Source organism: Enoplosus armatus, chromosome 11 (genome assembly GCF_043641665.1).
Source record: "Enoplosus armatus isolate fEnoArm2 chromosome 11, fEnoArm2.hap1, whole genome shotgun sequence".
Classification (NCBI taxonomy): Eukaryota; Metazoa; Chordata; class Actinopteri; order Centrarchiformes; family Enoplosidae; genus Enoplosus; species Enoplosus armatus.
Window position 1 is genome coordinate 19,743,557 of NC_092190.1, and position 27,660 is coordinate 19,771,216.

The following is a 27,660-nucleotide window of genomic DNA, read 5'->3' on the forward strand; positions in this document are numbered from 1 at the left end:
TATACAGCTTCAGGGGGGGTTATCTAATCACATCAAGTATGATGACAATCAACACATTTTTGTGATTATTTTCGGCAGACAAGGTCCACCTGTTTCTACTGGTTTTCCCCTGCGTGTGCATTTGTGTCACAGTGTCTCAACCTTTTGAAAACATTTACAAACACAGATAGGATTAAATTATTCAGGCAATGCGTCATCATATTTGCACAATTTATTTTTTATTCCACAAGGAAATTCAGGTCAGACTCCTGTCTGGTCTCAGCACAAAATAGCCACAGAGATGCTTAATGCTGAAGAAAAACAAGTTCAAATTCCCCAGATCCACTTTGTTTGAACCAATCCGACAACATCCAATCAAGTTGCAGGAGACAACCATGAAGAACTAATGTTATGATACACAGCGGCAGCTGGAAAAAAATAAACTAAAGAAAATTTTGTTTGCTTACAAAAACTACATGGTGGTCAACAACAAAAATGACAGATGGAGACGCAATAACTTTCAACTTTGTTTGAGATTTGATGTTACGAAATGAACGGTAAGTCGAGGCTAATGTTAACATAGTTAGCGAGCCAATGCTTAGCTAATGTTAGCTGAATAGTTAAGCAACTTAACTAGCGAGCAAGTTAAATCAATGAGGTTGGAAACTCACTGTTACAGTGTATACACGGCAATCTGTTGCGGCCACTTCTAGTTTTTCCGCACCACAGGCTCCATATTGACCATTGTACAGCAATGATCTGTTTAGACAGACGAGAGAGTTGCGGGTTGTAGCTGCAGGAATCAGGGAGCGATTTGAGGCCATATGTGAAAATGAAGTACACGATGAGGATCATCTGGATGAAGACCAGCAAACAGTAGATGCTGCTATGGCAAAGAAACACTCTCCTGCTGGTGGTGGGAGACTGAAAGAAACAAAGTCTTTCAAAGTTATCAAAACTCAGCTCACTACTGCACACGTCAAAGATGTGTTTGATGCTGAATTTGGGGAACAAAGAGGCATCTCTGTTGCTGTCAACACAAGATGGAACTCAACTCTGAGACAAGTGAAGGCAGTCACTCCAATGGGATCATCTAAAGCTCTGTCATGTTCTAGAGAAGGCTGAGCGCAAGAAGTTGTCGTTCACAGCACGGGACTGGAACCTGTTGAAGGAGCAGGTGGACACCCTGAAGCAACAGATTTGACCCAGGGAGAGAAGATAGTCACAATCGGTTCTGTTGTTCCCACAGTCCTGTCCCTGAATCACCACCTTGAGGAGCTGAAGCCTCAAGTCTGTTTCCTGAGCGACCTGGTCAGAAGGCTCCAGGCTTCAAAAGATTTCTTGGAATCTTCATCAATGTGGAAATGGCCAGGACACAAGATGGAATCACTGCCCCCTTTTCAGATCCAGTCAACCTCAAAGTCGCCTTTGGATCCAGCCTTTTCTGCCTGCTGTGGGTGGAGTATAATGTAACTTTTTCTTTTTTTAACATAGTTTGATCTAATTGATTAAGGGCTGTTGTGTTTCTGCTATTTTTTCGTTTTTACATGTTTTTGCCAGAACTTATCCTGCAAGATGCTGCAGAGACTGAGAAGCCTCTGCCTCTTGTTTATTATTGAATGAGAGGACCTTGGACGAGGGTGAAGGGCTCTTTGCTGCATACAATGAGAGGCAGAAGAAGGATGTTGGGAGCACTTTAGCACTATGGCTAAGTCACTACCTTGACATGTGCGAAGAACAGAACGCCTACTTGTTCTGAGCAAAGAACGTGAAGAACATTCTCTGTTCCGAGTGGCCAGCAGGGTCTTGGCAGCACCTGCCTCCAGTGTTCCAGTGGGGCGAGTTTTCAGCCACGGTGGCATCATACCGTTTTATATTTTCAGAAAAAGCACAACCCTGTGGGTGAATGAAACTGTTCATGCATTTGTCATTTTAATGCAACTGTTTCTCCCTCTCTCTAACACACACACACACACACACACACACAAATTATTCCTCCATAATGTAGGTGAGTAACTGCCGCACTGTATTCTAACTATCCATTGTTTTTTTAATATTTATGTTTTCATTTAGACATAAAACATGCAACTCCATACAATATCACAAGGAAGAATGGTCTTACAGAAAATGTCTATTGGAAGAGAAAGTTAAAGACATTGTTCCAATATGAGATGAGTTAAATACAAGAAGACAGGACAGAAACATACTAAATTCATTCTGTTGTGGTGCTGGTTAATAGTGCTATATGCTATGAAAGTGCAACGTCAGCACTACTTTTTCTCACTACAAGTTCTGTCGCACTTGTTTTAACAAACGCGTTTTAACATATAAATACAACTTTTAAAAAGCATTCAGGATTTGTGTAAATTGAATATATTGTATATAATAAGTTGTTAAAATGAGCGGGAGTGTGGTATACCTCATTATCTCTCGGTTTGCGGGTTTGAAAATATGGTCACCCTATTGTGTTTACATTTGTAAATACTGTAAATACCACTGGTTCTCAATGAATATACAAAAGTTCAAAGTTCTCTGGTTTAAATTCTTACCATGTACCCTGCCACACCCTGTCTTTAAATACATTTGTTGAGACAGCATCACTTCACTAAACAATTTCTTCTCAGTTACTGGGTAGCACATTACAAGATGCAGTTACTTCCTGCTACTGGAAATCTTCAGGACAATCCTGCGATCCTGAAAGTAAAATTAGCCCAAGAAATGTTTTGCATTTGCTTATGTAATCCTACAGTTCATTACCATGTAGCAGATTTTTTTTCTGTGCTGTTGGACACTAAGTTTTTTTACATAAGTGATGACCCCACAGATAATTATCACCTTACTCTGCAGTTCCCCTCATCTTTATGAAGCTTTGTAGCTTCACTATTTTGATTCACTCCCATCGCTCTCTGTCTTAAGTGAAAAAGCTACCAGATATTCCCCTCAGGATTAAATGGAGGCCAAACAGAACGTTGCTCTGTGTTTGTAAATAGGCATCTGTTCTAACAAGTTTGCCATAACAACTTTATAGGGTGTTAATATGTCATTATTAAATATATGTTTTAACCTTTTCTGTGTAATACTGACTTGTCATTGTGATAATTTAATCATAAGGCTTGTAGCTTGTCAACTCTCCCTGGGACAAACAAAGCAGAACTAGTTTCAGACCTCTGAATTGCTTCCCTGCATCAAGTAAATAGTTTTTGTATGAACCACACTTCCAATTGCTGTAAACTTGCTTTATTTATACCAACTGTCTGCTAGCTAACATCGCCTTAGTGTTGACTGAAAATGATGAAAGGCCACTTGTGACTGGTTAGAGCAAAACTGAACAGAAAGCGGCTAATGGAGTAGTAACGAAAAGGCAATTCAGCCTCTTTGGGCTAAAGTACGACCGTTATTAAAACTCTCACTCCTTGAAAGACTGCAATTGTCTGGTGTCACCTTTAGCCATTAAAAACACTTTGACTGCACCACCTGATGCCCCCACTTTTTGTAGCCTCGCTGTGTGTGTTTGTGTTTGTACGTCTCCTCTGATCCTGAGCCCAACCAGGTGGCTCCAGGCTGTATTCAAATTCAGCTGCTTATTTATGCTGCTGCCTTTCAGGAGACCATGACACCTTGCAGTGAAGCACGCTCTGGGCTTTAATAACACTGAAAGTATCTGGGAGGGAGAGAGTGGCCGTCTCAAGTCGCTGTGTCATGAATAGAGGATCAAGTCAAGTCAAGTCAATTTTATTTGTTGAGTGTGGTGGGTTGTAATACAGCTAGACAAGAACTGAGGGATTAAGGGGATAAATTGTTCATTTTGAGGGAAATCCCTCCTCTATCACTCTCTCTCTATTTAATTATGTGAATACTTTCAGGGATGTTGTTAGTTCTAAGTGAAATTCACCCCCTGGGTCTCCAGCTGTCTGATTCGGACTACAGACAGCAGAGGTGGAGGAAAGCATTAATTTGTGTGTATGTGAGTGTGAGTGACAGCGCTAGAGGTAAAACTGTAATAGGATGTAATGACGGCAGCTGATGCACTGCTACCGGCACTCCCCTCCGCTAATTCATCAGACGTGCACGGTTCGCTAGACAGGGAAAGAGTATGAATTACTCACTTTGTATCCAACACACAGCAGTAGGTCACTAGGTTTCACTTGTGTTTGTTTGGTCTCAAATAGCAGTCTGTAAAACATAGCAGGTTCTCTCTTCAAAGAAATTTGCACCATTAAAATGAATGGTCAACTAAGAAATCTTCATTCTCTAATTTTGTGGCCCAGATCTGGTGTCAAAATGTAATTTTAAAGCAACAGTTTGACCTGTTGGGAAATATGATTTGCTTTCTAGTTAGTTAGATGGAGTTAGATGAGAACAATGATACCACTCTCATATCTTTATGGTACATATGAAGCTTCAGCTAGCAGCGGGTTAGCTTAGCTTAGCACAAAGATTGGAAGCAGGGGGAAACAGCTTGCCTGGTTCTGTCCTAAGGTCACAAATCTCCCGAACAGCCCCTTTAAAGCTCACTTATTAACACGTTATATCTTGTTTGTTTCATCACTGCAAAAATGAAGGGTACAAAAGACAATCTTTTGAGGGGGTTATGTATTTCTTGGCTCTGAGCAGTTGCCAGGAAACCAGGTGAGACTACAGGAAGTTAGTGTGCCTGGTAGGTGGATTTTATTCTTTTAGACAGAACCAGGCAAGCTGTTAAGTTAACCGGCTGTTAGCTGTAGCCTTGTATTTAACGGACCGATATGAGAGTGGGATCAGTCTTCTCACCTGGCTCTTTACAAAGTGATTAAGCTTATTTCCCAAAATCTTGAGACCTTTAATTTAGATTTTAGTTCATATTTGGCTCATATGTTTATATTTATATACATAAATAAAGGTGTGTTTTATCAAATTGCTTTGAACTAATTAGTATCAGTCCAGCTGCTCTTTCCACAAGCGCATGGTCAGGTTTTTGTACGTGCATGTGACAGCTTGCACTACAGGCAGACTGTAGGACATTTTAACAAGCTGTGGAGGTGGGCAAAATATCTGCGCTTCTTAAGTGCACAGTCATTCCGAGGGAACATGCCACAAGTGAAGAATACCCATTTTCCCTAGACATGCGAAGGAACATTACATTCTGCTGATTTATTCAAATATGGGGGACTGAGAGAACAGAGGGAATGAAAAGACAGAAAAGATATTGGTAGAGAGAAAAAGAGTTCCTATTAGAGAGCTCGGAGCTAGATCTGGCCAACAAGACAGTTTATAATATTCTAATTTGTTCCTAATTTTGATTTTTCCCCCAATCTTTTTTTTAGGTTATTAATTTTCCAGGAAAGCTGAAAATTCAGAGCATAACATTAACATACATGTAACATTTGGGAAGTGGGGCTTGACTGGGCAACTTGTCAACATAAAGGCTTCAGCCATAGGACCAACAGCACAGATTGACTGTGGTGCAGAACTTTCTAAACCTAAAAGAAAGGTTGACATGGAGCAGAGACAGTATCAAGAGAGATTGATTATTTTTTCATGGAGTTTGACTGCTACAACTATACTTGTAAACATGCAGCACACTGGGCACAAGAGGGAGGAGAGGGAAGAACAAGTTGCTCAACTTTGAAGTGTCTATAGGTTAAATTTTATGGTGATATTTTTCAATGCATAAAATGTGAACATGCCCTGGTTTTCTGGTGTACCAACTGGAAAGACTAAAATGCAAAGTTTTAAAAAAAAGTGCTAGACAGACTCACCCAAAGTTTTCAGAGTGTGCACATCAAATAGACCAAGTTCGTACAGGAGGAGCTGAAATGTGTGGGTTTTTTAAATATGCATAAACCTGTGTAACTTTACAGAATCTAAATTGAGCTGTCAGAGAGGTAGGAAGAGAAACAGATCTCTCTTTCTCCTCTACTACTCCATGAACTGAGGTGACTCATGACTAAAAAGTGTTTAAAAAGTCAAGGAAGTGGGTGTTTTGATGTTAGACTGGGTGATAGGACAGCAGCGGTCAAAAATATTCTCAGATCAGAGGCCAACGATGAAGATTTCCTTCTCGATGAATCATCGGTGAGAAAGCGACGACAGTGAGAGAGCGCCGGAGCGGTGGCAGAGTAGGAATCCGGCTCATATGCGATTATCAAATCAGGCGGCCTAATTAGTCTTAGCCTTTGACAGAAAACATCTGCCGGCCTCCTGCCTGTTTGTCACTCTCAAACTGGAGGGAGTCAAAGGCTGCAACGTGTGAACAGTTTCAGGAGGCTGGATCGTCCATGACTCAACAGGCTGCCACTACTCTGAGACTGACTCAACTGTCTGTCCTCAGTGAATCTGATGCCAGAACAGCTGCTACAGACCATACACAGGGAGAGTTCATTAATTATGAGGCAGTTTGGTAGAAATTTAGAGCATTTACTGTTTTAGTTTAGTTTAATTTTAATTCTGGTTTATTAACAACTTGGGTCTTATTGTCATAGCCGTGGCCATCATCGCAAAGTTGGTCGGTAAAGTGTGTTGCATGTTAACGTCGGGAGACTCTTAAGGGACTGCTAAGTCATTTTATAATGAAGGGATTCCTAAATGCACATTAATATTGAAGAAAGGCATAATGTCAGATTTTGTCATGAAGTGTGTAAAATCAGTAAAGCTAGCACGGACACCTTCTGCTATCTCCATCTCCATGTGTCTTCCTTTCACATTGGATAGTTTGGATAATAATTTCACCTTTGCTTTGTCTTTCAAAGAGGTTTGGCTAACCTTGCGGTTTGTTTAAAGTTCTTGTGTTTCTGTCGTGCTTCTTAGTAATGTCACCCTCGCCCCGGATTCCAGAAATAAACTCGGTGAGTAGAATGATAACAAAACAGATAGAAGTGATGGTCAAAACTTGTTAAAGTTGTATTAAACCACATTTTCAGAGTTTGGCATTTATTAGATGAATGAAAACTATAAAATGCAACCACAGGAAATAATCCAAAATACAAGGCTTTAGGTACCAGGACGCTGATGTTAATGTACCCAACAGTTGTTCATGCTTGGAAAAGAACTGAGAGCAAACTACAGTCCAAACTCTCATTTCAATCTCATTTCCTTAGCACCACATAAGATCAGCTACTGCAAAGAGCGTTAACCAGACATATCACCAAAGCAAACTGCCGTCCGAACAGATGCACATATTCAGGTCTCGTTTCCTTAACTGGCGCAAACACCAGGAAAGATCAGTTACAGCAAAGAGCGTGTACCAGACACATCACCAGAGCTGATGAACAAGCTACTGGTGAATCTCTTCGACCTTCATTTACAAACCCGAGCTGCGTCCTTGGTCTCAGCAGTTGCCTCTGACAGAGACCAGTGGGAAGAGAATGTAATGGCACATGTGGGAGTATTGGGAGTATTGTTATGTTGTGTTGCTGGGAATCAAAGCCTTGAGAGTGGAAAGCAGTTAAAGCTGTTTGGAGCTCATTTATCACAGGTGGGTGAGGTCCGATGTGGAAGCCTCAGTATAATTATATAAGATATTTAAATTGTGGTCTTATTAGAGGTGCTCAAGTTCTCCGAAGCTGTGTAATAGTCGACAGGGGAAATAATTACTCAGGCTTGGAGTGGGATTTGGAGTGAAAGTGACGGGGTTGTCAACAACAAAATTCACAGGATGGAGCTGGGAAATAATTCAGGACTGGCAAAGGGGGGAAGAAAACATCCCTCCTTTGTAAGTCTTTAGTCTCAATAAGCTTGCTACCTGTCACAGAGGACCAGACTGCCTGCTGCAGAGGCCACGACTGAGACTTTCCCAAACGCCCCCAATCTGCCTCGTCAAGGCATCATCAACCAGTACATTGACATTAGCATTTTTCTCTCAGGAGCTGGCTTACTCTGCCAATCCCTGCTGCTCTGTGTATTACTGTGGGATGCTGCCGAGGAGCATGTTAGCAATTCATGAGAAAAACAACTTCTGACTGGATTGAATTGCACAAGACAGATAGCAGATCCATTTTTGTTCATGTTTATTTGTCATTGCAGTTGGTGGATTATAATTAAACTATTTCCATTGCAAATACATGCAGCAACTAAAATCAATTTAATCAATCAATTTAATCACTCATTTGTGATTTGTGTGGAGATTGGAATGAAATCAATTTGTATGTATTCTGAGTTGTGTCTGTATTATATTACATATTGTTTTCCCAGAACTGCTGAAAAAAAAATGACAGAACCTTAGTTAAAAAAAACATTCAAGTTCCTGAAAAAGATTGAGCTGCAGAGAAAGTTACTCTATCCCATTCAAACATTTATCAGCTGTCATGAGAACGACTTCAATGGAAAAATAACTTTCACACGACACCATTTGCATTTAGTGATTGAGAGTCACAAAAAAAAGTTGAATTCCAGAGAGTGGAAACGCTCTGTGAAGTGTTATCCGTTTCCCCTGCCTCATCTATATTTAGACCTTCATTTCATCTGACTTGAATCCCGTCATCTTGCACACCTGCTGCATCCCTCTCTCTGTAGTCACTTTTAATATGCATTTAGTACCTGAATCTTTCATCTGTGTTCCATCTCAGCCGATTTGCTTTCATTTCATCCTAATTCCCTGTGTAACTACCCAGGCTTTTCATCTTGTGCTTGTTTCTGTTTATTTCAGGCCATCTCAATATGTTTTAAGTCATGCATAACCTCAGATGCTGTTGCTTGGAAAAGCTCCGGATATGATCACGAGTGGTAGCTCAGTCGGTGTGATGGAACAGCAGCAGATCAACAGCTGTCAAACTGGACTTTAGGATAGAAATGTGTGTGTATGGGCATACATGGGCCTAAATATGCAAGTATGGGCTTTGAGGCATTCAAGATGGCGATGTGGTAAAAGGAGTTAACTATCTTTGTTCTGACGTGTTGTTTTTTTCTGTCAGCATAAACAAACGAAAAGAATCCAAACAGAGAAATTCTCGCAGTAATGAGATCAGCAGCTCCCTTTGTCTCGCTGTAGGGCTCTTAGTCTTTTTGAGTTTAGTTTCTTATGCATCTTGGCTGATGATGATGATGATGATGAGAGAGTTAAACATACTATAAATAGATAGATAGTCTAATTCCACCTCTCTCACACACACAGAATCACACACATGTGCACAACACACAAAGTGCACGGACCCCCCTGAAGCGAGCTGCTGGATGGGCTTGCACACAGAGAGGAGTGCATTCTGGGAGACGCCCCACAGAGAGATGGCAGCATGTGTCAGGTCAAAGGTCACCCACTGTCTACTTGACATGAAGATCAACCTCAAGTGTATTATCTTAGTCTAGTATATTATTTAACCAGACAAGTTGACAAAGAGCGTGTTTATATCTACAGAAGCAGCCTTAATGCGGTCAAGTGAAGTCAAGTAAAGTTCATTTATCCCTGTAACACATACTGTACAGCGTCTCAGAGGGCGTTACTCCAAAACTCCTCCAGAAAAAAGACAGGCCTTGTGAGAGGCAGTTCAGAGCAAGAGATTCCCCCATCGAACTGGCGGTTTTGACAGTCAGCAGGTAAAACACACAGAATACAACGATGAGTGTTATGATAGGTCCAATAAAGTCGATCCAGGACTGAGTCCAATATCAGTTCTTCTCCAAATCCCCGGTGGCAGACGGTGCCTACCTCCAAGCTCTTCATCCTCCAGCCTGCGAGGTGTATAGTGTGGGGATGTAGTCTGAGTGAGGCAATTTACAGCAATGCCTGCAGAATATTTTTTTATCAACATAATGAGGACATTTTGTTAATTAATATACAGTATCTTACATAGGGGTGAGGTTCGATAGCGTTTGATGAAATTCGAATGTGGTAGCAAATCCACTCATCACTTTCATAATTTGTAATAAGTTATAAATAACTGAAACTAAATCATCCCGCTGAGATCTATAATCACCTGTTGTTGGCCAGAGACACTCCAGTTTTTAGTAATTAACATTATTTAATTAAATACAACCTGAAAATGAAAGCGACGGTTCGTGCCAGCTATTAATGAGAAGCCTGCTAACGTTACCTGAATGTTTTCTACACTGGTCTTTAATAAAAAAATAACATGGGGGAATAAAAGGTTTGATGAGAGATTTGTTAGCGTCAGAGCTTAACTAATGCGGGTATTTTGCTGACCAGAAACCAGATCCAAAATGGAACCAGCTATGAGAGCCCATCCCAAATCTTACAAGACACAAAATTAGTGTCTCTGGTGTCAAAGTCCAAAATGCAGCACTTCCTTCACTCGAAAAAATGTTGTTCGTGTACACAATCAAGACAGCAACAAAAGCCAATTAGTATTAGGGACAAGGTTGAAGGAGGAGGTGGTAGTGGGACACGTCCCACATGGACACTGAGATAATGTCAGGTTGAAAGCCTCACTGCATTATTTTTAGTTTCAGCTCCAAATCGATATATGGTCGCAGGTGGAAATGGGAAAATGTTCAGTCAATCATGACCTTTCCTCCAGATTAATCATGTACTGCCTCGCTGTGAGTGTGAAAAGACTCTGGTCTATTACATTGACTAAACAAGGAGAGACACATGTTTAAGCGGTGGGAAACGGCTACTCGTGTTGAGGACATATAACGATATTTCATTCTAATCCTTTTGCAAAGTCACAGGAGGGAAGATTAGGCAGACGTGTTTTCTCTTTGTAACACAAATGTGTTTTTCCATTTGACTGCTGACAGATAAGTGTGCAGTTTCCACACCACCAGGAGCCACAGATATCTTCTGTTGCAGCTGCCTTCCCATGTCTTGTACTGGCAGCAATGCCTTTATTCAAAAAAGGAAAAAAAAACATAAAATCAAACTGGTTAGGATGTGGCAACACTTATTGTAGTGACCATATTTAGTAGGAACATGTTCAGTTAAAAAGGCGGTGCTTTCTTCATGTAATATTTCCAATATGTCAACTGTGTGCATTTGAATGAAAAAGTAAATGGATAGGAACATAACTTCTCCGTAATATGTGACATTCATTTCACAGTATTTTCTGATTTCATTGGAAACTCTAAATCGTTTTGAGTTGTTGTTGTGGTCAGCATTGTTCATGGTCAATTTCCCATCCAGCCAAATGTGTTTAAATCTTGCAATGTCACTGAACACTATCTTCCTCTATTATTTTGTTTTGGTGCAGAGTTTATACCCTCACAGAAATCTGATCTGCAAAAAATGCAGCTCCCTCTGTGCTTGCTTTATGTCCGTGAATTTCACAAACATAACCACTTGATGTTGATCTTTAATCGCCGTGTTTGATCGGAGTTGTGTCGACGCGAAGATAAACCTTTTCATCTGCTGTCCTCACAGCATGGGTTAGATCCTTTGTACGAAAGTAAACAAGTTATTTGTTTATGTTTTTACAAACTTCCATTTTATACAGTTTTTTTCCCCATCTTCAAAATGTCACCGCCTTTATATCTCTGTTTCTACCTCCCCCTCTCCGCTCTGCACCAGAACATACATGCATAAACATGATGACATTAATGATTCCGAATGAGCGGGAAATACCAAACTGATCCATCCGAGTTGTAAGAGATCAAGAAGGAAGCTGCCAAAGGAGGGTATGAATAGAGAGGTATATGTATATGGCTGTATACAGACAAGACACATGAGAAACAGCAGGTTATAAAGAAAACAAGGGAGAGAGGGAGAGAGATGAGTGTTGTGAGAATAAGGGAGAAACACAAGAATAAAGTTGAAGAGAGGCATTCAAAATAAGTGGAGGCTGCAGGGAAACAGGAAGAGGAGAATTAGGAAGAAGTCATAAAAGAAGGATGAAGAGGGAGTGTGTTGTATTATGAAGTTAGTTACTCCTATGAAAGCATGTGCAATAATAAATGCCTTTGTTGCTGCCCAAACAAGAGAGGAGGTTCAGGGATGATTTTATTATTATTCAAATTATGTAATTAGTATTTTAAGGAAGTGAGCCTCTCTAATAAACTTGATTATCTAATTATTATGAGGCAAGGTTTGGTGATTGATATGTAAGCTTCTGGGGCTCAGACTGATCTCAGAACTCAGTTTCCCTCCTTTCTCTCATACAACTTCAGGTTACGTTCGAGTCAAAACTCACACTAGTAGTCTGGTTGTATGTGCTACCTCATGACAAGCTGAGATGTACAGGATTTTTGTGATGACGCAAAGAAATAAAATGAAATAAAAAAATAACATACACAGCAAAAGAAGATTTAATCCGTCAATTTTAGAGCTAAATGCAAATTCACTTTGAATATGCATTTACATTAAAAAACACAAGATTTCCTAACTTGGCAATTGGCTGTGATTTTAAAACCCAAGCTGCTGACTGAAATATCTTAAAAGAACAGTTTGACATTTTGAAAAACATGCTTGTTTGCTTTCTTGCTGAGAGTTAGATGAAGAGAAGATCGATACTACTCCTATCTATACATACATCTTAGCTTAGCATGAAATCTGGAAACAGGTGGGAAAAAGCTAACTAGCTCTCTCTGTCACTGCTGGTGTTTTTTTTAAACTTTGGATGGGGCCAAGCTGTGAGAGTGTTTCCCCCTCCCTGAGTCTTTATGCTAAGCTAAGCTAATCGGCTTCAGGTTCAAACTTCATATATTGCTCTAATACACGAAAGTGGTCGATCTTCTTATCTAACTCTCAGCCAGAAAGCAAAATGTCAAACTCTTCCTTCAAGTGGATCATAAGGCATTATCTGATATCACATTCATGGTGGATTGTCTGCAATAACCATTGAAAATGCAATCAGTTTATCACTGAGGTTTTACCTCCGTGAAGTCTCGTTTTATCTTACCCTTTCCCAGCTGCATTCAGACCTTTCGACCTTGTCTCTCTACCAGCACACTCAGTCCCAGAGTTAATAATGTCTAACGGACTCTTCTGCTCATTGAATTCACTGTAAACGTTCCAGTTCAGTTAGTCGTCCCTACCGTGTGTTTGTGTTTGTGTGTGTGTGTGTGTGTGTGCTGTTTTGGGGGTCTTGTAAGGCAATGATATATCTAACGCAGTGATAGCAGATGGTGTTTCAGTGTCATGTCCCACAGATGGAGAAACATCTTAGATTGCAGAGACAACATTTAAGGTCATAGCTGCTTTCAATCCTAAGTGCTTTTCCGTGCTTTCACCATTCATAGCCTTTAACCAGGCCAGGTCATTGACTGTCTACTACACACACACACACACACACACACACACACACACTTACATAAAATGACAATGGAACTAAACATTTGTGTAGGTAGTTACTCACATCCCACCGGTTTACACTTTTTGAAATGATCAGAAAAACTTTTATTAGCTGAGTTTTCTGCCTTTTTCTCTCTTTCTGGCCACTCATCCACACCCCCCCCCCCCCCCCTTTCATCCTGCAGTGTCTCAGTGTGTGTCAGCACTGGGGTGTGAACCCCACTATGAATTCGCCATTGAGGAGTTCTGCCTGGCCAAATTCAGACTGGACATGCAAGAGCTGGACCAGAGACACTGGTGTAGCTGGGAGGACACAGTCGAGTGAGTAGGATAAACACACACACACACACACACACACACACACACACACACAAAGAGAGAGAGAAACACATCCAAGCACAAATGCAAACAGATTTACATTAGCACAAATACAAACAACACATAATGAGCTTCATATTTTATCCTCTTTGTTCCTTTTAATGCAATAAGAACATTAAACCCCTGAAATGCGATTGTAACGTGTTCCCTAACTGCCCATGGCACAATTATCTCCACACGGCACAAAAATGAGACAACAGAGAAAGAGAGTGAGTGGAGAGAATGGAGGGGGGATGAGAGGAACATCCAGAGACAGTTAGTGTAGAGAACAAAAGCTCTCGCCTTTGGCAACAGAGATCTTTTGTGCGTGTACAAATATTATCTTTGCACTCCCTTTAAAGATGTCTGGCGCCACAGGTTTTCACAATTGCTCGTATGATTTGAGTGCCAGTTATTGGCATCATTTAGCACAATTAAATAAATGCGTAAATACCACCCCCCACTTGACTGTCAATTTAAAATTGTGCATCAACCTGTTTTTTTATTCAAACAACAAAACCCCTGTCCTGAATTATCTGGGTATAATATTGTACTACCTCCCTCCTTGAGGGACCACCGAAAACTCACAACTCCCCCACTATCACCAACCTGAGAAGGGAAACCCAATTAAGCAAGTTTCCATTAGGTCTGACCTTTGACTGGGTTGTTCTCATCTCATGAGCAGCATTGTCTCTGTTCTCATGAGAAGTACGAGCTGTTGCTCTTTTTATACAGCTTTCGGGCCAACTATGTCAGAGTAAGTTTGGAAAAACCAAGCTGCAAGCTTCATTTGTCTGAAGCAGAAGTGTTTCTTAAATAGTAAGTCAGCCAGTACTTTGCACTAAGTAATCTAAATATAAATAGTCTATTATTTCTCTTAAGTGGATAAAATCATCTTGTGTAGAGATGAGTGTAAGTTTGGAATATATGGATATATATGGAATTCACTGCACATTATATTCTGTATCTACTGTATTTTGCAGTGTTTGTGTCTACCTGGCCTGGGTTTGCAGATTGAAAGTACAACAGCTAGTAGCTAAACTGGTTTAAAGCCTCTCCTCTTATTGCTTGAGATTAAAGTTTTCTCATGGTGCCTAACAATAAATCCTGTTCAAAAGATATTGCGGTCTGAGTTGTGGAAGAAGTTGCTTTAATTTTGTAGGCCAGCACAGAGTTTGGTCTACAGTATTGTTATCTACAGAGTACTATTTTTTGTCTCAAACCTCCTCACAGAAAACTGAAAAAAGCAGGAAAAGAAAAAAAGAAAGGAAGTGAAGGAAAGATTGAAATGTCAAAAATGGTTCAGCTGAGTAGAAAAGGTCAAGTATCAGGACAGTTGCTCCCCCTTCGAGGAAAAGCTGCATCCTGGCCAAGATGCCACTGGGGATTTCTAATTCAGTTCAAATGACATTTGGTGTCTGTGTACGTGTCTGTGTGTGTGTCCTCTACTACAGTATACCTCCTTCCATTATGCTTTACAAGCCTTCACACAGAAAGTGACTTTGCATGACTGCCCTTGTTCTGCATCTTCTTCGCTGAAAAGGGGGGCCACCATGAGCCTCCTGCACCATATTAGAAAGGTTTTCATTTGCTTTATCTCATCCCACTTTACTTCTGATGTTGATATAATATACAGTATACAGCTGTCTCACAGATACCAATGCAAAGATATAGCTGACAATCTTTGAGTGAATGTCAGCTGTTTCAGACTATTTCATGTATGTTTTTCTTCCTTCCAGGTAGCCCTTGTTTTCCATTCATTTCCAAACAGTATGATCCATTAGGAGACTCCTGAAACTTGCTTGAGTTGTGTACTCTATTACAGTTACTCCTAACATCAAGTCCGCATTAATTTTCGTCGATAATGTTGTATATTAATGCAGTTTGGGTGCAGATTTATTTTAAAAATCTGGCCTGGAGTATTACTCAAGCAAGCTTCACGAGATCTTCACATTTTAAGTATGGAAATCAATGCAGTGAAACGCAAAAAGCTAAAATGTGCAAAATCACCGGTATGGTCTTTTCAGCTGCAGATAAGTGTCAATGCGTTTCATCATTTCACTCCAACTGTGCTGCTTACCATAACAGGCAATTGTTTACATGCAATATGCGTGACTCAAAATCATAAGCTCCAATATCAGTGCACACCTAATGCATACTAATTGATGTTCAACTGTTTACTGCTGGATGTGCAGCTCAATGAATCAATATAACATGTACTTTCAGGCTTGTCAAATTACTTCCAGCAACTCCACCCAAGTAGGCGACACTGCAACACAAATGGCAGTCACCTTAACCACTTCTGAAAAGCTTTTAAAAAGCCTGTGTAGTCATTTTACCCTGACAGAGGGTAGAAAGACCCTCTTAGCAATCCTTGGGAAAAAAAGTAAAACAGACAACCTTACAGACAGCGTAAAAGACAGTGACATGTGTTTGTCCACACAGGATGGTATCAGGAAAAGGGAACTGTCTCTGGGCACAGGAAGTGGCTGGGGCACAGTCAACCTGTTGACACTGTGATCTTTAATTGAGACTAATCCAATTATTCTGATACTGGCTCTGCTGTGAAGAAAAACATGTGGGGTTTGCTAATAAACTTACGGGTGCACGCGTTTGATGGTGAGTGTAGTTGTGTGATAATTCAGAGACGAATCTTGTTGCAATTAATCATTTTGGTCTGGTAGCGCCCAGATATATACAAGACACTTAGCAGATGGAAAATAAGACAAGTCTGCTAATGCAGATGGAAGGCAGAAGGAAAAACATTGACGTCCAGCTGGAGAGAGGAATGATAACACGTCACCATCTAGGTTCAATTTGAACATTTTCCAGCATGTTGCTTTTAGATATTAAAGCACTCGGGGGCCGGATTTTAAACACTCATCTGACACTTGTCTCCAGACCACATAAACAAATAGATGCATAAAATATTATTAACTTAATGAATTAATTAATGATTATAAATGTGCTAATATAGTTAATTATTTGTTTTTTTTTCTCACTGCTGACTATTATTTTTCAAACCTCTCACAGTTCTGCCTCTTAATTAGGCCAAATGGCATTACTCTGTGGTTAATCAGGACATGGCCCTGCTGATGCTGCATGAACAGTCGCCCTCAGCACAAACCATTTATATCAGATTAGTCAACAGAAGCAGTGCCATTATACAGAACAAGCTGAGGTGTGGTGAGGAAGCAGCTATCACACGGTTTGAGCTCTGCTCATTTAACTTAACTTTTTCATTTATAGCCAGACTTGACACACAGTGCCCAACCACACAGGTGCTAACAAGCCAACAGTTTACCACAGCCTTAATCATAAACCTTTATTTCCCTCTCTTAATTTCACTTTCCATCTTTCACTTCCATCATGCTTTTTTTTTTCTCATCTAGCCATTAAATCTCTCTAAAAGTTCTGATACCTTTTGGTGCCCTGGAGCCCCTATGTGAGGTCAGGGTGCCATAGACTCCTCAATAAAACACATGTCACCTACGTCACTGCCAACATTGGGAGGATGTGCAGAGATTTAGTCTGAAAGTTTGTAAAGGCTCCTTTGTGGCCAAGGAAAGTGTACAAGTTGTAGTTATTTCACCTTAAAGAAACCATGTAGTGGAAAATGGACTGGTATAAACTGAAATTTAGGTGAAAAAACCCCCCCTGATAAGGTAGAATAATTATAATACAGCTGGAGAGAAAAGTAGGAAATGATAAAGGATGTGGTATTCAGCTGTCATGTCCGATTACTCAGTGCCAACGGCATCTCTGAACAAAGAAAGTAACAATATAATTGCTTCAAGCCGATGGGCATAACTGCAATTATTACATGTCTGAGACTTTACAGTGATCTTTTCTGCAGCCATCGTAACAGAAAAGGCCTTCTGGGGCAAGAATCTGTGTCTAAATCCAATGATCCAATGAGCGATTACAAAATACAACTTAATCATAGCTGTTTACCCTCATGAAGACATTAACAGAACGTCAAATTAACGCTAACATCCAACTGAAATCACTATTAGTCATTCCTTTGCGCAGTCCAAAATCATGTCAAAGTATACTGAATGTGTTGTTTAAGGGCCTCTGGAGATAAATTAGACATCATTCTTTATCCTCTGAGCCTCTGGGTGGGTGGGCAGGTGTATGTGTTTGATTGACAGCTGAGCAGGAAGGGACCTTCCTGTTACAACTGCAGCTTACAACCTAAGAACAGACAGCCTTTGTTTAATAGCTTGTTCAGCAAGACAATGAGTAACACAAGACATGTGTCCACGCTCATAGATGAGAGACTTTAAAGCTAATGTGGTTTGCAGTCCAAAGTCTGTGTCTCTTTTTGTGTTTTGTCGCAACCGAACAACCAAAACAGACACTTGTTAGCACATAAATGCTAGCCTTAAGCTTTAAATATGTCATGCTTTAAAACAAAACTGCTATGTCACTTTTAAAAGAAGAAATAATACTTTATTCCTTTTACAAATACAAAGTCAATTTATGACAAACAAAATAACTGCTTAATTCAGTACACTCAGGGGTTTTTATGAGTCTTTTTTTCTTATACGTCGACTTGTCATTAAGATAGATGTTTTACAAAGTCCCCACTATTGTAAAACATAATTTCCCGTTAAACTACAACAACATCCCAGTAATCGGTGAATTGTCTGCAAATAGAATAAATTGAAACTAAGAATATGACCATACTCCTTAAATGAACGGGGGATTTTTCAGTTTGAGATATGAGAGAAATAAATATATAATGGTGGAGCTCCACAACAACACTAATATGCATTTGATGTAAAAAGAAAAGTTTAGCTGCCCTCCTCCTATTTCTCAAAACTTTTACATCAACAACTTGAGATAATCCGCTGCGTATGAATATGTATGGAGTCCATTAACTGCCTTTGCTTTAGTCAATCCATCTGCCAACCTCAGTAGCACAAGGCCCTGTAGGCTGTATCTGCTCATCCATCCGCTCTGTCTGTTGGGTTAGCCGGCTAATCGTGGCTCGTTATTACATTACTGTCAGCGTGGCAGTAGCTTAGCATAACTCCTCTAGCATTAGGCATACTTCATGAACACTGCAAAAACAACTTAAGCTTTCTTTAATTTTAGTTTTCGTTTGCTTCTCCAAAGAGATGTTTTAGCCAAAAAGTGATATGTTTTCTTCTGCTTATTAATCCCTGTAGCCTAGATGTATGCCTTTAAAGTCTCTTTAAAAGTCTCAGTTTTTTTCTTTTTCTGAACATTAACACAGTGTGATGTGCTACGCTCCTTTCACATACTGTGTTAATGTTCAGAAAGGGAGCTATATGAGGATTTTGGTGACCTTATCAGATAAGGTAACCACTTTCTCACATGAGCAGTAATTCTTTAAAATCTTGCTCTCAGCTGGGTTGACATTACCGCAGGATCCGTGTCTCTGTTTTTCGTACCGCGGGCTCTTAGTTTAAAAATAGATCTGTTTCTTGGTTTTGCAGGAGCATTTTTTCCGTGTGGTTGTTGGAGGGTATTTTGGTCAGTCAGTCATGCATGCCTGTCAGCCGTCTGTAATAATTTAAAGACCCTTTTGTGAATGAGCTCACATCGGGTTACGTGCCAATCCAGTGAGTTCAGTAGTCTGGAAAGCTAATTGAAGTTCCCTTTCTGTGGACCTCAGTGGTTAAACGGCTGATTAGTCTGTGATTAGAAATGGATTGCCATATGTTTTTACAGCTCTAATGGCTGGATAACTTCCAGCATTGCCTGGATTGTCGCGCTGCTGCAGATGTTACGCAATGCATTTTTAATAGCATTAGGTCAATGATTTGAGTATTTGCCTCGGTTAGGATGCTTTTTCATTTGTGTTAGCCTGATATGTCATAGCAGAACGCAGACATGGACAGAAAGCAGCTTGTCAGAAGCATCTTTTCAGGCAGACTAGATTAGGAACAACTGGTAATCTAGTTTTACAATGTGTTTGGGCCTGAATCATGGTTTACAGATGAAAATAAAGAAACAAAAACAATGTTGCCTATTGAATTGGCTTTTTTTGAGCATGATGGGTGGAATTGAGAGGATTTTTGATGAAAGTAGTCGTTGGTTTTTGAAGATTATCAAACTGGCTGGCATGCGTTTCCTTCCACTTCCAGTTCTTCATCGGTTTGCTAGAAAGAAGAAACCTTTGCATTTGTTCTAGTTTGCTCTGCAGAACAAACATATAATCTCCTTTTCCTTTGTTGCTGTACAAACAGTTCTAAGCCCAATTCTTTACAATCGTCTTGTATTAGTAGCTTTTACTATACTAAATAGTATACTAACAGCATTTGCACACAGCGCTGTCTTTGAGAACATCTCAAATTTGATTCAGTACTGAGAGTATATACTGCAGCCCATAGAGGAACACAAAACAAGAGGTGTTTCCCTGCTCTAATTGAGCCATCTCCTTGTTCTGAGCCTTTGCATCAATACTGCAAACACTCACTTTGACGACTCATTGGTCCCACTGGGTTTCAGTTGAAGCAGTAAAGGAATTCGTGATGAGTTTGCCCATTTTCTCTCTCTCTCTCTCTCTCTCTCTCGCCCCTTTGCCTTTGTGTGGATACCCCATCTTTCACAACGATACATCTTGCTCACATACAGATGCAAATACAATATACAGATATCTATATATGAGGGCTCTGAGGGGAAGCTCTATTGCTCTCTCCACTACAAGTTTTTAGGTAAATTATGATTCATTTTATGTTTTGATGTGTTGTTACAATATATTCTGGTAGAATTAAACTCAAAGCAAAGACAGTTTGACAAAACAATATTTACTTGCTGTAGTTTTTGTTGCAAACACATTCACACATGCAATGTTTTGGCGACACCTGAAGTTGCTCAAAATCCTTCTGGACACATATTCTTCATAAATGTTACAATCTGTATATAATTTCGTCCGTAGTGTCGCAGTTTGCGAGTCACAGTTGTCTGCAGGTCGCGCCTCTCTCCTCATTGGATATGCTTTTATGGGAGGATCGTGCAGATAATAGGAGGCGACGCGCTAACAGAGGATTCTGAACTCGGCTGGATTTTCAAAGACTCAGCCTTTGAATCCCAAGCGTAAACAGTGCAGATGGTTGGGCAATAGAAACTTGCATTAAATATGGGCCTATATATGACTAAAAAACTACTCTTAGCAAGAAAGTTTGAGCAATGATTAATAATAACACAATGCAGCGAGATGTGGTCTGTGTTGTTTTTTTTACCATCAATGGTGAAATCTTCATGGTTTGTTTAAATTTTGTATATTTTTGATTTATCTTATGTCACTATTTGATTGACTTTTGATTCAAAGTGAAAAGTGAAAACACTTATTTCCAACATGGTGCTTCTCCTTGTCAGTTTCCCATGAACATGTTTTATGCCTTCTTCTGTGCTAACAACTACATGTAAAGATTATATAGAATGTAATGATGAGTAATATAATGAACAATCATTTTATAAAAACATTTCATCATTGTTTAACATATCAAGATAGATGTAGATATTTTAGCTAGATTCTTCAGCTGGGCTTTGCTCATATCGATCGTTGTTAGAAGTTAAAAGCGTTTCTACAAACGCTCGTACATTTCTAAACGCATTTCTCATGGTTGTTTGATTCAGACCTGGTCCAGTTTTTAAAAAAAACTAAAACAAACAACTAAAGCACTCAAACATAAATACACATACAAAACACAGCAACTATACACACAAGTACATGCATGTCAAACTCACAAACTCACATCGTGATATTGACTGATTTGAAACAGATAGAGAGGGAGAGAAGAAGAAACATATGATCAGAGAGAAAACTATGTGTTTGTGTGTTTGTGTGTATTTTGGGGTCCAGAAACAGAAGAAAAAAAGCATCTTTCAAACTTTGGAAAATGTTTTATCATTTTTGCTCTGATGTAGGAAAGAGAAAGAGTTGCGCACACACACACACACACACACACACACACACACACACACACACACACACACATTTGTGCACAAATTCAGTTGTTCAATCTCCCCCAGAGGAAAAGGCATGCGGGAGGTTAGCAGAATAACAAAGCAGAAAGAATGAACATTTTCTCTGATGTGCTCAGTAGTGACAGTTTGGGCAGTGTTTTTTGGATTTCTTCGGTTTCAGAGGGAGGAATCTCTCCCTTTCTGCTCGGAGGTGATCTCTCCAAGCCGTCGTGACAGAAACTTTCTCAACAGTAAATGCCAGCGATGGGGGAGGGGGGGCTTCTCTGGATGATGGCCAAAAATACTTAAATGAGATAGCAGCTTAAGGTGATCGCATGTGGTTCAACATTGCAGGACCCAGGAGATGAACAATGACACCAGGTCATGTTAAGAAAAGTAGAACTGGAACCACATCAGCATAGATGTGTATTTTTATGTAATATGACAATAGTCTTCTTCAGTAGCTTTATCTCTGTAGGTTTTATCCTGTTCTCAGCTTCTGCTGCAATTCTTTGATGCTTCATGACCCAGTTTTCTCACAGGGATCTCTTTCTTTCTCAGTTCTCCTCAGTTATAATCTACAGAAGCATAATGACACACTCACCGTCCACCATATTTGGATAGTTTAGAGTCGATGAATTGGTCACAAGCCTACATCTAGTTAGTTTCTTCATGACAAGGGATTAAACAATGTTTCATTAGGTCTTTGAAAGGACCAAACTGTTCTCTTGGTTCTTGTGTACTTCTGGCTTAATATTGTAGATTTTATTTCAGGACGGCATCACAGCACTCAGTATTCATCATTTTAATGCAAACACCTATTAAAACTTCTGTGCCTTAGACAAGTTGGTAAACAAAGAGAAGAGATTAATTACTTCATCACTAGATTAAAAAAGAATGTAGATTCTGAACAGACTTCTGGATATAGCTCCTGAAAAGAGCACAGTTATGTTTACTACTCCGAGTTGTAATGAAACAAATAGTTCTCATTAAAACCTGAATAAGCGATATTAGCATTCGGCTTCTTTATCACGCACCTTAATTTCAACATTAGATATACAATACCAGCAGGGCCGGATAATAATTCATACCAGGAATCACATTCACAACAGACGACGTTTACTGTAACTGTGTTGTTGAAATATTCTTCATATTTACTCTATACACCAGGAACTTTGAACTCTCTTTTAGTTTTATTACAACACACAAAAACTGCTTCAACAAGTGTTAGTCACCGATAATTAAAGCTACAGGAATAAATACTATATATTTCATGTTTGTGCAATAGAATAGAATTGGGTTTTTTTTCTTTGCCATTTAATCTTGTATTTTTAACACTGGCCTGACAATCAGCTGGCTGAGTGCGCCTGCCCTCCAGTATAAAATGACTGCTGGCATAAAACTTTGAATTTATTGATGTGTGCCAAAGTCTTTGGGTCTTCACATTACTTTTACAGGGACTAAGTGGCTGTTCAGACAGAAAAGGCCCTGTTTTGAAAAATGCAGTTGGTGGAGGCGTGTTGCAGGTACTGATGAGAAAATGAAATATGATCCTGGAAGTCCAGTTTGAGTAGTGGATCCATCAGTTTAAAGGCTCAGCAGCTGCCTAAACACTGCAACTCTGGAGAATTCTCACAACGGCAGAGGTAAACTGTAAATACGCTGTTCTGTGTCCTTGCACGTATTTACAGCAAAAGTTGAGCCTTGTTCAACTTTTCTTTTTTTATGCTTTTATCTGTTTTTCTGATGTTTTTTCATCAGACTAGCCTCTTTCGAATGAATGAGAGGGCTGCGTTTTACCCCCGCAGGGTTGAAGGCGGTCTGATCCTAACAGCACAGCATGACCCCAGAGATGTTTGCCACTCCAGTGGTAATTTCAAAGAGAGGTTTAACACTGCTAAATATAAACTTCTCCTAAATATAATATTACTCAGAGGTTGTCAGGAGGGCAATCGCAAACAAAACATCAATGCTAGACTTTAAGTGGGTTTCCCAAATGACTTTCAGACTTTCAGAAAAACATGTATTGAAAGCCGGCAGAGGACAGAAGGTGACAGCATGGTATTCGTCTATTTAAAAAAAAAAACATTATATGAAACTCTGTGAAAGTTTTCTGTAGAAAATATCACTCCTCCACTCTAGGTCAGCTTTTGTCAGTAATGTGAATGTGAATGAGAATTTTGTTATTTTGAAAATAGCAAATGTACAAAAAGGTCTAAAATGTTTTAAACTGCATCTGGATCTGCACCAAAAACTGATGTCTTGTTCCTCGGCCCCATAACTTCCTTGGCAGAGATCATGATATTCATTGTTCAAGTTACTGTAGGTTAGCTAACCCACAGACCTCACTGCTGTCTTTCTGCCTTTGGTGAAATGAACAACGCCATGCTCCATAAAATCATTATTTGTCCGATTGTATGATAGATTTTGTCCCTTATACACCTGGCTCTGTGGGTGTCCGTCTGTGGAGTAAAGGAACAGTCCTGACTCACTTCTCAAGTCGCTGGAGCAGCTTTGCTCTGTGTTGGTTTTATTTATTCATTATCCAGGTTTTATTTATTCACACTGAGCTCCTCAGTCAACAGATTAAACTACCTAAAACAGCATGCCTCAGCTTCATCCAGCTCCCTCCGTCCTTCATCTTTTACATATGGGATATCTTTTTTAAATAAATACAGTCAATGATGCTGCCTGTCACACACGTCTGCATCTCTTTATCTTTCATTTTGTTGATTTTCTTCTCACACACATTCTAAATAAATACTTTTTATTTTATTTGTTTACACTTCAAGATGCCAACCTGCAAACCGTATCTGAAGAATCATTTTTCATATGCTCACAGATGTGAAATCATTTCACAAGCTCAAACTCTTCAGCATTCCTCTTTGCAAACCGTATTGCATCCACTTGGTCTCCTACACACTTGTTGGGGTTATACCAAGGGGTGAATAAAAGTTGCACAACATTTGGCAGAGGATGCAGCATCACACTTAGAGGATTTGGCTTGTGGCAGGCTATGCAGGGAGCATGTGTTTAAGGGACCATGAAGAATTGTAGCTTTTTGATAAACACTGACTCACTGTAATGGGATGATCTTGGAGCTGTGTTTGGCACTGTGTCTTGCAGAAATGTAATCACTATATTAACATCCTCACCCCAAATACATCCATGTTGAGGCCATCCTTTGGTGCAGCACAGGAATGTCTACTTAATAAAGCATCAGTGTTATTAATTGGTTTTGTCAGTTTAAACATGGGAGAAGAGTAAATACGCCTTCTATCCAATAAACAAAGCGAAATATTACCAAATCTCTCCTTTTTCTGAGCTTCACGAGTTCTCTGTTTGCCTTTCTGATCCGCCTCCATATTTTTTAGTTTAGAGAATGTTTTAACCTTTATTAGCAGACATATATGATTACTGTAGAAAACCAGAATATGATTATCAGGAGATCTGAAGTGATTTTAAAGGGGAAACTGTTTAGAAAAGCAAACCTTGCATGAAGCTGTCCCGTCTTTGTCTAAATAAGACAAGCCATCTATGTAAACCTCCTCTTCTCCGTCCTGAGGTGGCAAATCCCACCTGGAATATACAGTTCAGGCAAAGGGGCTGGTACTATGAGCAGACTAGCAAATGGAAATTAAATTTTACACACTCCTCCGGACTGCCTCATTGCTGTCTTACCCCTGCCTGCCAATTCTGTCTGTCTTTCTTGTTAATTATGGGGCAATACATGCATAATACATACAAGCATGTTCCTTCTGCCTGAAAAATACATGTGTTGGGTAATTGTTAAAAGGCCATAAGCACACTACTGAATGTCTTGGTCATAGTTAAACTGCTGTATATGACATTTGACATATGACATTTATTCAAAAAGTAACATTAGTTTAACCAGTACGGTGTGTCTGCCATGGCTCATTCACTCTGTACTCTGTTTAATAAGGTTTAATAGGAAATAGTTACTAATAGACATTACATAGTGGACTACATTCAGCAGCTCAGTGAATTTTACATGCACACACACACATACACTCTCTCGTAGAAGCTGCACTCTGTCAGGTTTCATTTGATGCTAACTTTGGCTACATGAGGTGAACTAGTAAGTGCATCCCTTTGTGTACATGGCCCCTGACTTCTTTCATAAACATCCACAGAAACCTCAGTGCTCATTAGACCAGCAGTGGGACCGAGACCGACAGAGTTTTTTCTTTTCTTTTCCTCCTCCATGACTGATTTGTAAAACTTCAAGGAAAAAGCAAAGGAAGGAAGTACACACCCAGACAGAGTGAACTCGCCACCCGAAGCAACCACAGTGGCTCTGCAGCGCTGGTCCCATGCCAAGCAGCCCCGAGCTGTTTACAGCTTCAAAACGTCCGCAAAGAAAGACGTCCTGTTGGGGTGCATCATCAAAAGCTGTTAGAATATTAAACAAACATAATAAATCAGAGATCAGAGAGGACCAGCAGAGCAGACGTTCTTCAGTAGAGACCACGTTTGGATATTAAGAGCTGCGCTAATTGGCAGGCAATCACAGTCAGCAACTAGTTGGTGAACATAGAGGAGACAAAAACTAGAGAATGAATATTGAAATGTTCTTGCCCCTAGTGGCTGGAAATACATCAATGCAGCTTTAAATTGAGATTTAAAATTTGGAAATAACACCTGCACCTTCTTTGTATTTTGTGGTTTTGGATTTCCACATGAAAATAATTGGAAACCTATTTGCACCTAACAAACAGCCGCCTGACCCTTATATACTTTATATCATGACGTATCTGGACTTAATTAGTGCAGCTGCAGTGTCCTCTGTGTGCCCAGTCATAAGGATGGGTCATTACCTCAATTATGTCTCCTATGATCGACTCACCGTGGAGGAGCAACACCCACACACACACACACACACACACACTAGGTCTAAACAATAGCCTATCAGTACAAGACTCCACCCTCTTGCTGTTTTTTTTCCTGAGGGTCTCTCACGGTGAGGGACAAGTGTTTTGCATCTGAGCCACCTGGACAATCTGATACAAGATACAATACCCTACTTTATCAAACTGCTGTTAGAAAATAATGTAGTGTATTTGGTCTTCTTTAATTAAGAATACAGTGTGCTGCACTGTAGGGTTAGACTCAAGCAAAACAGAGGAAGATAGATCTACAGCCACAGATAAAAATCAACAAGAGTCGTTTTTACAGTACGTGTTGTTGTTGCCCGTGCACTAAAGCCCTCCCCCGAATAGTGATTGTCCAATCATGGTTGAACAACCGTAACTAGGCATAGCGCGACTGTCAAGCTTTGGCTTTCTCCCCATCGGTTAGTCCTCATCCTAAAAGCCTTTATTCTCAATGAAATAATGAACATGTAAGCTAAGCAGCCACACAAGAAGAGTGAGAGTTAGCAAACAGTCAGTTGATTATTTTCTTCACTGTGTAACTGTTTATCCTTTTCTTGTGTGTCACCAACATACAGACTCTACGGCGAGCTGACAAACTGCACGTACCTGGTGGCGCTGAATATGAAGTGCTTCTGGCCCAACAGGCTGGTGGATGAGTTCTTCATCCGAGTCCACAAGCACTACTTCCACGACTGCTCACTGTCCGGACGGCTTCTCAGGGACCCACCCAACCGCATCCTGGGTCCCTTCATTGCAGTGCCCATCCTGGTCACCCTCCTCATGACGGCCCTGGTGGTGTGGAGGAGCAAACGCAGCGAGGGGATTGTGTAGTGATGGGAAGGAGGGGTGCAGGAGGGGGCCAGGGTCACGAGACTCAAGACCTGGAAGAGGAGCTAAACAAGATAAACTTAAGACCAGATCCTACTTCAGTGATGCTTGAATGCACCAACATAAAGCCTTTGCAGCTTCCATCTATTGTTACACCAAAAGTCTAACATGGATTGAAATAATTTCTTTGGTTTACAGAGCAAAGAGGAGCTGAACTGCTCACCTGAATCTGATGTGGACCAGCATACTTACTGGAGGGATGATGTAAATATAAAAAAATCACTTTGTTGAGAGAATCTGCCTCAAATAATTTTGGATATGGGGATAATGCAACTACACATACAAGAATTTAACAACTATTTTTGGAGAAAATAAATCATTACCTACTACAGAAACACAGGAATGAAATGCAGTGCTGAGCTTTCCCAGGAAAAGCTCTGTTTTACACTATGGAGATTTGTATATACATATACTGTAAAAATACACATGTACAGGTGGATT

General features: G+C 40.0%; 1 protein-coding gene across 1 annotated transcript in view; it reads left to right on the forward strand.

Moving 5' to 3' along the window:
* The window catches only part of ramp1 (receptor activity modifying protein 1), a 47,183-nt gene extending 20,021 nt beyond the window's left edge, over positions 1-27,162 (forward strand). The window contains exons 2-3 of the mRNA XM_070915268.1: positions 13,321-13,456; positions 26,907-27,162. Coding sequence (XP_070771369.1) covers positions 13,321-13,456; positions 26,907-27,162 — 392 coding nt within the window. The remainder of the gene's footprint in view (positions 1-13,320; positions 13,457-26,906) is intronic.
* The last annotated feature ends 498 nt before the right edge of the window (positions 27,163-27,660 follow it).